The 11797-nt window shown below is 42.5% G+C and overlaps 1 protein-coding gene across 1 annotated transcript in view; it reads right to left on the reverse strand.

Annotated features, from left to right (window-relative positions):
- LOC149461890 (uncharacterized) overlaps positions 1 to 7480 on the reverse strand; it is a 38389-nt gene extending 30909 nt beyond the window's left edge. The window contains 2 exon segments of the mRNA XM_089677735.1: positions 5107 to 6257; positions 7339 to 7480. Coding sequence (XP_089533861.1) covers positions 5107 to 6257; positions 7339 to 7480 — 1293 coding nt within the window.
- Between the last annotated feature and the right edge of the window lie 4317 nt (positions 7481 to 11797).

The following is an 11797-nucleotide window of genomic DNA, read 5'->3' on the forward strand; positions in this document are numbered from 1 at the left end:
AAAAACTGGCTGCATTCTCAGGTTGCCCTGATGGCTCGGGACTGGCCGAAAAGGCCGTGGAAGGCAGCGGGAGAGGGGGGGCATCACCTCCCTATAAAAGCAATCCTGCTGCTAATTATCCACTAGGATTGCACTCACATGAAAGCTGATCGCCGGCTGAAAAAAATTATACCAGGATGATGCCTGCAGCTGTAGCATCATCCTGATATAACCAAAGTCCAGGGATGTACCAGTACGTCGCTGGTCCTTGTTGGGTATATATACTATATTCTTTTTTTCTTTGTATGCAGCCTGTGGACTGAATGACAAAAATGAGAAGAAATCTCTGCTAGAAAAAGTGTGTGGTATGCCCACCATTAGAATATACTGCCCTGCATCCACCCACTTCTAATGGTGGGCACACATTAGGTCACACGGTGCCACATGCGCCAGTTCCAAGATTGAACAAATGTCTAAATAGTGGCACGCTTGAATAAAAATTGTCCACGTATAAGTGGTACCCCATATGGAAAAAGGATGACACCGAGTCCCAAACTATCTTGTCACTGCTCCCCATGTAGTCTGGGCATCCGGGGGGCTCCACGTGACTATCTTTTCTCTCGTAAATCCAAAACTTATAAGTATAGCCTGTTGTCCTTTCACAGGTCTTCTACATCTTGACCCCATATCTGGCGCGCTTGCAGGGGAGAAATTGTTTGAATGCAAGGCAGCCAGAAAAATGAATGAGGGACTCATCAACGCAGATGTTTTGCTGGGGAGTATAGACATCTGCAAATTTTAGGTTAAGGTGATTTCCGAGGGGCTGAATTTTGTTGAGCCGGTCAAATTCAGGGTCACCCCAAGGATGACAGAGTGTATTGTCATTGAAATGCATAAAACACATTATACTCTCATATCTATGCCTGGCCATGGCAGCAGAGAACACGGCATATGATGAATCGGGTCTGTGGACCAATACAACCGCAATTCATTTCTTTTAGTAATGTCCATGTTGAGGGTTAGGCCCAAAAAAAATGTAAATTTGAAAACCGTAATAAGTTTCCATGCGAATGGTCTGGCAAGGTTTGAATTTGGGTTGGTGGCAATAAATTGTTGTGCATATAAACTGCTTTGATCCACAATCAACGCATACAGATATTCCGTGAAAAACAGCTCCAAAAATCAAGGAGGTATGTGAAAGACCAAGATGTATTAGACCGCTGGTACTCGCCAGTTCACCAAAAGGTAGCGCGGCACTAGTACTGGCACTCTGTTGCATATGAGAGTTATCAAAATTTACCAGCAAGTGCTAACAGAGATCAGGCCTGATTCTGTGAACACTGCGGTTTGGTGTGCAATGTATCAAGTGACAGTGACCTACTGACACTGCACTTGCTGGGGGAGAAGGGGGGGTAAGCGTAGGGGCTAAACGCAGGTGTTGACAGGTGCCGGGGCTGATCCCGCTAACGCTGCGTTTTTGGGGACGCTATACTAATGTGAACGCTGGTATAGTGCTGACCTGATCAAAGATATTGACCCGTTCAGACACTATACTAACAATGGAGGTTTATTGTACATGAGCATCCTCCTGGCAATCAAGGGGTTAAATGTGATGACTGGTGTACTGACGGACAATTTGATGCTATCTGGGAGGGGTGTGAAAACCACGGGAGCGCGAATCACGTATATATATATATATATATGTGATTTTGCGTACCCATGCCGCCCTGTAGTAGTATTTCTGCTGTAGGGTGGTCAGGAAGCGGTTACAGAAGAGGTTTGTGTTACGGCGCTGCGTTACTTTAACGGACAATTGCGCGGTCATGCAACACTGCACCCAAATTAAACTTACATCCTTTTTTTCACACAAATTGAGCTTTCTTTCGGTGGTATTTGATCGCCTGTGCATTTTAACTTTTTTGCGCTTTAAAAAAAAAGGCTGACAATTTTTAGAAAAAAAAACAATATTTTGGACTTTTTGCTATAAAACATGTCCAGTAAAAAAAATTAAAAAAATTATTTTGTTACAAATTTTGTCCAAAATGCATTCTGCGACATGTCTCTGCTAAAAAAAAATCACGGTATGTGTAAATTAATTGGTTTACATGAAATTTTTATAGTGTTTACAAATGGCGGGAAAGATACTGGGATTTTTAATTTTTTTATAATAATAATGGCGGCGATCAGCAACATACGGCGGCGATCAGTGACTTATGGTGGCAATCAGCGACTTATGGCGGAGATCAGCGACTAAAGGCGGGGTGATCAGCAACTTATGGCAGGACTGCGGCGGACATTTTGACACTGGGGGGGAAATAACTTGGGGTCACGGACATCCCCAGTGACACCAATTGTCAGGAATGGACTTGCCAGTAATGGTGGGACTCACCTGCCTTGTGGGCTGCAGTACCAGGGCTGGCCAGCGGGTGCTCTCAGCAATCAGAGACTCAACCCTGCAGCCAGCCAAACACCTGAAGCTGATTATGCAGGTGTATTTAAGGGATGGCCAGACCTGCAGTCTGGGCCTTGGTGTGTGTGTTTTTCCTGGGCCCCTGTATCTTGTTACCTGCATCCCTGTTCCTGTCCCTGTCTGACTGATTCATTGCTGACCCTGCTTGATCTGGACCTCTGCTGACTTCTCCTGTTTGATCCCTGGCTTGTGACCCCGACTATTCTCTGCCTGACCCCCTGTACCTACCTGCCCGTTAGTTGCTGTACCCGGCTCGTGACCTGACTACTCTCTGCCTGCTCCTCCTGTTCCTACCTGCCCGATTGTTATTGACCCGGCCTGCCTGACTACGCTTGCATTGTATGTATTGTTATCTGTGGGTGGTTTGGTTCGTTTGCACTGTGTTATGTTTTAGTATTGCACTGCGTTTATGTATTGTTAGTGTTAATAAATTATATTGTTATAACATATCTGAAGCCTGCATTTCCCTGCGTCAGTTCACATAACTCTGGTCATACCCGGAGCCCTGACACCAATACAGTGATCAGTGAAAAAAAAACCCACTGACACTGTACTAATGGCACTGGGGAGGAAGGGGTTAACATTTTAGGGGTTTACTGTGTGAGGGGAGTGTTTTACTAGGGGGCGGGGGTGTGTGCTGGACAGGGCAGGCTGATCAAGAGAGAAAAACTCTTCTCTCCCTCTTCAGCTTGTCACGAGCTGTCAGGGAACTGACACAGAGCAGGGCTGTGTGTAAACAATGCAGCCCTGCTCTCTGTCAGCGATCACCGTGAATCGTGGGGAAACGGCCGGTAATGACCGGCCGTGACCCAGCGGCAGAGACCCGCTGCTGACACCCGCGGGACAGGTAGGGCGGGCACGTGCCTCACGCACGCCCCCTACCTGTTTTGCAAAAACACGTTTTAAAACGTGGTTTTGTGCAGCCGTGCCGCCCTGCAAACATACATATGCAGTGGCTGGGGATGAAGAGGTTAAAGAGTCCCTAAAAATGAGAAACAATGGCTGTGAGATGACAGAGCTGACTTCTTTAAGGCCCCGTGGGTGTCTGCCATCCGGTCCAGGGGCTTTATTCACCTTTTTTCTGTATAAATATTTCTGGATCATATCAATTGTGAGCCAATGTGGATCATCTGGGGGGTGTCAGTACCACCCCCCATTATGGACAAGAGCCCCTCCATGCTCCTTTGTATACACAGAGCTGAAGAAGGGATTTCATACATTGTCCTTCTCTTTGTCCCCCCCCCTCTAGATGGTTCTGTAAAGGGCCTACATGCTGGGACCGGACCTTTCTACTATTCATATATTGGAGGAATGTTTTGGGGTCGTCCTGATATCTTTCTGTTTGCTTTCAATTTTTGCACCTGTATTTCCTTTTTGCATCTTCTGTTCTATTCTTTGTAATGTGTAAACGATGATCGCGTTCCTTCATTGTTATATTTAATAAAAGCTCTTTTCTTATTATCTATCGCTTTTGTAACTTTGGCCGTAAGACACATAGGTTTGATTTTTAGCCTTTTATACTTGTTGCCCATGGGAGTATATTTTGCAGTGTGGTCACATACAGTCTTTTTGAAGAACTCCCATTTCTGTGTTGTGTTCATCAATGCCAACATTCCCTCCCAGTCTAAGTCTTGGAGAGCAGCTCTCAGCCTTGGAAAATTAGCTCTCTTAAAGTTGAGCATTTTTATTTTCCCCGTATGTGCTCGCTGCTTACAGCTAACAATAAATGAAATCATGTTATGGTCACTGCTATCCAGATGTTCTTTTATATGGACATTCGTAATAAGCTCTGCATGGTTGGAGATGACCAGATCCAGCAGAGCATTATACCTAGTTGGGGCCTCTATGAACTGCACCATAAAACTGTCCTGTAGTAGGTTTATACATTCTTTTTGCCCTTTAACTGTTCCTGCAGTACCATTACTCAAGTCACTTTCTGGGTAGTTACCATCCCCCATTATTATCACTGTCCCAGCCCTTTCCATCTGTGGGAGGAGCTGAGTCTCCACCTCCTCATTAACACTGGGAGGCCTATAACAAACTCCAATGATGACCTTTGTAGTACCGCCCCCCATGTGCAGTTCCACCCATAATACTTCAGCCTCATCACACTCTCCATCAACTAGGTCCTCTTTCACACTCGTTCTGAGATCACTTCTCACATAGAGACAGACATCACCACCTTTCTTATTTCCCCCGTCTCTCCGAAAGAGAACCTAGCCAGGAATATGAATGGCCCAGTCATGTGAGGAATGAAGCCAAGATTCAGCAATACCAATTCAATCCTAGTTCTCTTCATGCACCAAACCTTCCAACTCACCTATTGTGCTGGGCACACTTCTGGCATTGGTGAACACTTTCATTCACCTACACCTTGGCCATTCACCAACACCTTGTTCAATCACTGACACCTTGTTCAATCACTGACACCTTGTTCACAAGGTTTTTGTGTCATTTTTATTTTCATACAAATGGTACCAATTCCACTGGTTGTTTATAACATGGGAACCTTCTTACCATCTGCCATAGCCCTCCCCCCATCTTTCCCCATTCCAACCCCAATAAGTACTGACCCGTCTGATCTGTCTTCCCCATTATAATCCCAGATGTACAGGAAGACAGGACTTCAGTGAGGAACATTTCCCTCACTCAGGACAGGAAAGTGGCTTCTCCCCCGTGTGAGATCTTTGATGTGGGTAAACATGGGACTTCTGTGAAAAACATTTTCCACACTCAGGACAAAAATATGGCTTCTCCCCCGTGTGAGATCTTTTATGTGTGTAAAGATGGGACTTCTGTGAAAAACATTTTAAGCACTCAGAACAAGAAAACGGCTTCTCCCCCGTGTGAGTTCTTTGATGTGTGTAAAGACTGGACTTCACTGAAAAACATTTCCCACACTCAGGACAAAAATATGGCTTCTCCCCCGTGTGAGTTCTTTGATGTGTGTAAAGTCTGGCCTTCTCTGAAAAAGATTTCCCACACTCAGGACAGGAATATGGCTTCTCCCCCGTGTGAGATCTCTGATGTGTGTAAAGACTGCACTTCACTGAAAAACATTTCCCACACTCAGGACATGAATATGGCTTCTCCCCCGTGTGAGTTCTTTGATGTGTGTAAAGTCTGGCCTTCTCTGAAAAAGATTTCCCACACTCAGGACAGGAATATGGCTTCTCCCCCGTGTGAGATCTCTGATGTGTGTAAAGACTGCACTTCACTGAAAAAGATTTCCCGCACTCAGGACAAGAATATGGCTTCACCCCCGTGTGAGTTCTTTGATGTGTGTAAAGTCTGGCCTTCTCTGAAAAAGATTTCCCACACTCAGGACAGGAATATGGCTTCTCCCCCGTGTGAGTTCTTTGATGTATGTGAAAACTGGACTTCACTGAAAAACTTTTCCCACACTCAGGACAGGAATACGGCTTCTCCCCCGTGTGAGTTCTTTGATGTGTGTGAAAACTAGACTTCACTGAAAAACATTTTCCGCACTCTGTACAGAAATACGGCTTCTCTCCTGTGTGAGATCTTTTATGCCTATTAAGAACAGCTTTAGAACAGAATCCCTTCCCGCACTCAGTACAGGAGAATCTCTTCCCTGTTGGAAGGCTTGCCCGGTCCCGCACAGTCTGAGGTTCCTCAGGATCCGAGGAATCCGATGGTCCATCTACACTGGGTGGTGCCGGATGGACATTGGAGGGAGCTGGGTTTTCTCCTAGACTATACTGTGTGATGTCCTCATCTTCTACTTTCCAGTCTGGAGACAAAGTGAGACAATCCTCGGAGGTTTTCCTCATCTCCCGGCCATGGACTAAAATACAAAGACAAAGAGGATTACTAGACAGGAGCTGATTGGTTCCCCCAAACCAGGACTCCGCCCACATCAGGCAGCTTGGGCTCTGAGGAGCTTACAATTCCACCCTCAAGGGAACTAGGAAATGGCTCCTCTGATCTCCTACCAGGTCATTTCTTTATTCATGGACCTTAGTCAGAGAGTGAGGAAACAACCAGAACTGTCTTTTATAGGAGGGACAGTGATGAGGGGATTATAGAACGAGGGTCCCCACCCCCTCTATTACTCATCGCCATCTTCCCCACACAAGAAGTACTGCACTTCCTTATTTAGTCCATGATTTAGTCATGAAGAACAGCGGGGCTGAGCCCCACCAGAGGTCAGAGAGTGAGGATGGGGGGAGAACAACCAAGATGAAGACTGGACTGATCCTGAAGACCACCATCATTGGGGTATTGACTCCTCCCTCATTATCACTGTTTAAGGGTCCAAAGTTGGAGGATGTTATCACATTATTATCACCATGTAAAAGTCTGTGCTCCAATCACATCATCCGATATAAAATGTCCAGCGGGTAAGAAATGGGTGTAACAAAAGAGAATCCATATCATGTTGTCATGGAAATTTTCTACTTACAGGTTGAACTTTAAATGTGTCATATATTAGTGTTATGCAAATCCACCACCAAAAACGATGGAATGAACTCACCAGAGCTATTTGTTGGTCAAATTATAAACCAGCAACAGCGCTTGTGCTCTGGGAGCGATGAATAATGATGTCCAATTAGTAGATGTAGTAATACTCAATCACTTTCCAAGTAATCAATAATAGTAAGCAGCCTGAGGAATACTATATCCTAATCATAGAAAATACTCTGCAGCCAAAGGATCTCATGGGAAATGTCTCCACTCCATTTCATACCTCCATATATACATGCAACACACTCAGGAACAAAGAAGAGAACATAATGGTGCTGTACGTTTTTACCATTTATCTATTTAATAAAAAAAGCTCATAAAAAACTCACAAACAAGGTGTCCAGACAGACACCAGCTTAAACTGCAATGCTCAACAGAGGTGAGGTACAAATACCGCTCACCACGGATCACCTCCACCGAACAATGGACAAGGAGCGTTCTGACATCGAGTAGACCACGCCCAACGCGTTTCGTCACCACGACGTCATCAAGGGGCGTTACAGATGGAAACGTCAGATGGCTCATACAAATACCGCCGTACATTTACATAATGCTAATGACCCACCAATCACCGCGGCGCTGTCTCACTCCACCACCACTCGATTAATCAGGTCATTAGAACTCTCCATTCAGTCCACTCCACACGAATGTAGATAGGATGAATAAATGGCTGAATCCAAACCTGTGTGTGTCTGACCCTCCACAGTGAAACGCTATTGAAGGGCCACCCACACAAACATACAAAAATTCAATACATTTTATCGTGTGTATGGCTCTCCCCCACTTGTAACAACATTAAAGGGCCATACACACAACTTAAAGCATCACTCTTCTCATAAAGAAAAAATATATATCAAATACCAAATATATATAAAAAACAGTCATTAATATACACACAAAAGGAAGGGAATAGACGACCTAATTCCTATTTCCCCTGCATGTAAATACTAATACAAGGAATTAATATAAAATAAAATAAAAATAAAAATAAAAAATATATAAAAAAAACCACCATCTTCCTAAAATTATAATCTCCAAAACATATAAAATATATGTGTAGCCAGTTCCCATCCTCCAATCTCTATAGCTAGCCACTATATTTAAAAATTAGTCAAAAAACAATTCAAATCAATATCTATATTTAAACCTTTTGGTACTAAAGAATCCAGTTCATATATCCAACACGTCTCTTTCTTGGATATTTCTTTAATCAAATCAGTACCCCTCCAATGTCTTTGTGCTCTCTCAATACCATAAAATGTCGCTAAACTTGGATCACTATTGTGTTTTCATTTGAAATGTCTTCAGACTCTGTGTTTCTCAAATCCTCTTTTTATATTATTCAAATGTTCATTTATCCTAGTTTTTAACTGTCTCCCTGTTCTTCCTATATACTGACATTGACACGGGCATTCTAAAACATATATTACATGAGAGGAATTACATGAAATAAGTTGATCAATACTATATTCCTTTTTTGTTATATTTGAAACAAATTTCTTCCTTTTTATTTTCCCAGATCCATTAACCGTTCTACATGCTTTACATTTGTTACAATAAACAAAGCCCTTAAGATCAGGGAAGAAGGTTACTTCTTTAGGTGGATCTAAAACATTATGTACCAATTTCGTCCTTAAAGAGCTATTTTTCTTATAAATAAATTTAGGTCTTTCAGGAATAATCTTTTTCAGTGTCTCATCTTTTAACAAAATTGGCCAATATTTTAAAAAAATACCCTCACTCTTTTTATATTCATTATTAAAGTTGGTAATAAAGGCAATATCAAATCTATCATTTTTAATCTTTCTCTTAGACAGGAAACTACTTCTATCTTTTCTATCAATAACTTCCCTTTCAGCCACCAAAAAGGGTTTTTTATATCCTTTATCAATAAACCTGTCTATCAATAGATCGGTTTGGTCAACAAAATCTTTCCTTAAACTACAGTTTCTTTTAATCCTCGTAAACTGGCTCCTTGGGGTATTATATAGCCATTTAGGATGATGTCCACTAGAAACTGGAATGGAGCTGTTTTTATCAATATCTTTAACAAAAGATTTAGTATAAATCTGTCCCTCATATTTATAGAAGTTTAAATCCAGGAAATTAACCCGTTCAAAATCCTTCGTAACTGTAAACTTTAAACCACAACAATTCTCATTAATACAATTTGAAAATACATGAAGATCTATTTCAGAGCCCCTCCAAAGCCCCTCCAGATAAATGGAAAAAACGTACGGCACCATTATGTTCTCTTCTTTGTTCCTGAGTGTGCTGCATGTATATATGGAGGTATGAAATGGAGTGGAGACATTTCCCATGAGATCCTTTGGCTGCAGAGTATTTCCTATGATCGGGATATAGTATTCCTCAGGCTGCTTCTTATTATTGATTACTTGGAAAGTAATTGAGTATTACTACATCTACTAATTGGACATCATTATTCATCGCTCCCAGAGCACAAGTGCTGTTGCTGGTTTATAATTTGACCAGCAAATAGCTCTGGTGAGTTCATTCCATCGTTTTTGGTGGTGGATTTGTCACAGTGTAACGAAGCCACTGAAGATTATTTGTGTTATGAAGTCACTGAAGATTATTTGTGTTATGAAGTCACTGAAGATTATTTTGAACACTAATAGATATATTTATATATTGTTTTTGAACACTATATTTATTTTACACACCATATGGTTTTTGGATATTTTATTTATTTTTTGGTCACTTTATATATGGTGATAGATATATTTATATAATTTATTAATAGCGCATGCCCTTATGATATAACTTCAGTTAACCCAAAGGTTCAGTGTTATTAGTGGGGTACCCCAAGGTTCAGTGTTATTGGTGGGGTTCCCCAAGGTTCAGTGTTATTAGTGGTGTACCCCAAAGTTCAGTGTTATTAGTGGTGTACCCCAAGGTTCAGAGGTATTAGTGGGGTTCCCCAAGGTTCAGAGGTATTAGTGGGGTTCCCCAAGGTTCAGTGTTATTAGTGGGGCACCCCAGGGTTCAGTGTTATTAGTGGGGTTCCCCAAGGTTCAGAGGTATTAGTGGGGTTCCCCAAGGTTCAGTGTTATTAGTGGGGTACCCCAATGTTCAGTGTTATTAGTGGGGTACCCCAAGGGTCAGTGTTATTAGTGGGGTTCCCCAAGGTTCAGTGTTATTAGTGGGGTACCCCAAGGTTCAGTGTTATTAGTGGGGTACCCCAGGGTTCAGTGTTGGGCCCCTTACTTATTAATATATATATATAAACAATATGGGGTGTGAGATTATAAATCCCATTCCAGTCTTTGCAGATGACACCAAGCTGTGCCGGGGAATAACGTCCTTACAGGATGTCTCCAACTTACAAGCCGACCTCAATGCTCTGTGTAATTGGGGGGCTATGGGGCCAATGAGGGCTAATGGTGATAAATGTAAGGTTCTGCACTTGGGGGCTAAGAATATGCATGCATAATACATACTAGGGGGTACAACTGGGGAGTCAATGGTGGAGAAGGATCTGGGGGGGTCAATGGTAGAAAAGGATCTGGGGGGTCAATGGTGGAGAAGTATCTGGAGGGCAATAGTGGAGAAGGATATGGGGAGGTCAATGGTGGTGAAGCATCTGGGGGGTTAATGGTGTAGAAGGATTTGGAGAGGTCAATGGTAGAGAAGGATCTGGGGGGGTCAATGGTAGAGAAGGATCTGGGGGGGTCAATGGTGGAGAAGGATCTGGGGGGCAATTGTGGAGAAGGATCTGGAGGGGTCAATGGTGGAGAAGAATCTGGGGGTTATGGTAGATTACCAGCTTAATAATGGCAGCAATGCAAAGCTGTGGTTCTAAAGCGAGCAAAATCCTGTCTTGTATTAGGAGAGGTATAGACTCCAGAGAGAGAGATGTCATCAATTCACAAAAAGAACATTGGGGAACTGGAGAAAGTACAGAGAGGGGCAACCAAACTGATACGAGGCATGGAGGAGATCAGCTATGAGGAGAGATTAGAGGAACTGAATGTATTCTCTACTGAGAAGAGGAGATAAAGGGGGGATATGATCTCCATGTATAATACATAAGGGGGGGATATGATCTCCATGTATAATACATAAGGGGGATATGATCTCCATGTATAATACATAAGGGGGGATATGATCACCATGTATAATACATAAGGGGGGATATGATCTCCATGTATAATACATAAGGAGGGATATGATCTCCATGTATAATACATAAGGGGGGATATGATCACCATGTATAATACATAAGGGGGGGATATGATCACCATGTATAATACATAAGGGGGGATATGATCTCCATGTATAATACATAAGGGGGATATGATCTCCATGTATAATACATAAGGGGGGATATGATCTCCATGTATAATACATAAGGGGGGATATGATCTCCATGTATAATACATAAGGGGGATATGATCTCCATGTACAATACATAAGGGGGGATATGATCTCCATGTATAATACATAAGGGGGGATATGATCACCATGTACAATACATAAGGGGGGATATGATCTCCATGTACAATACATAAGGGGGGATATGATCTCCATGTATAATACATAAGGGGGGATATGATCTCCATGTATAATACATAAGGGGGGGATATGATCTCCATGTATAATACATAAGGGGGGATATGATCTCCATGTACAATACATAAGGGGGGATATGATCTCCATGTACAATACATAAGGGGGGATATGATCTCCATGTATAATACATAAGAGGGGATATGATCTCCATGTATAATACATAAGGGGGGATATGATCTCCATGTATAATACATAAGGGGGGAGATGATCTCCATGTATAATACATATGGGGGGATATGATCTCCATGTATAATACATATGGGGGGA

This window comes from Staurois parvus, unplaced genomic scaffold, assembly GCF_062004578.1.
Source record: "Staurois parvus isolate SC_StPar_1 unplaced genomic scaffold, SC_StPar_1.0 ptg000191l, whole genome shotgun sequence".
NCBI classification, from domain to species: domain Eukaryota; kingdom Metazoa; phylum Chordata; class Amphibia; order Anura; family Ranidae; genus Staurois; species Staurois parvus.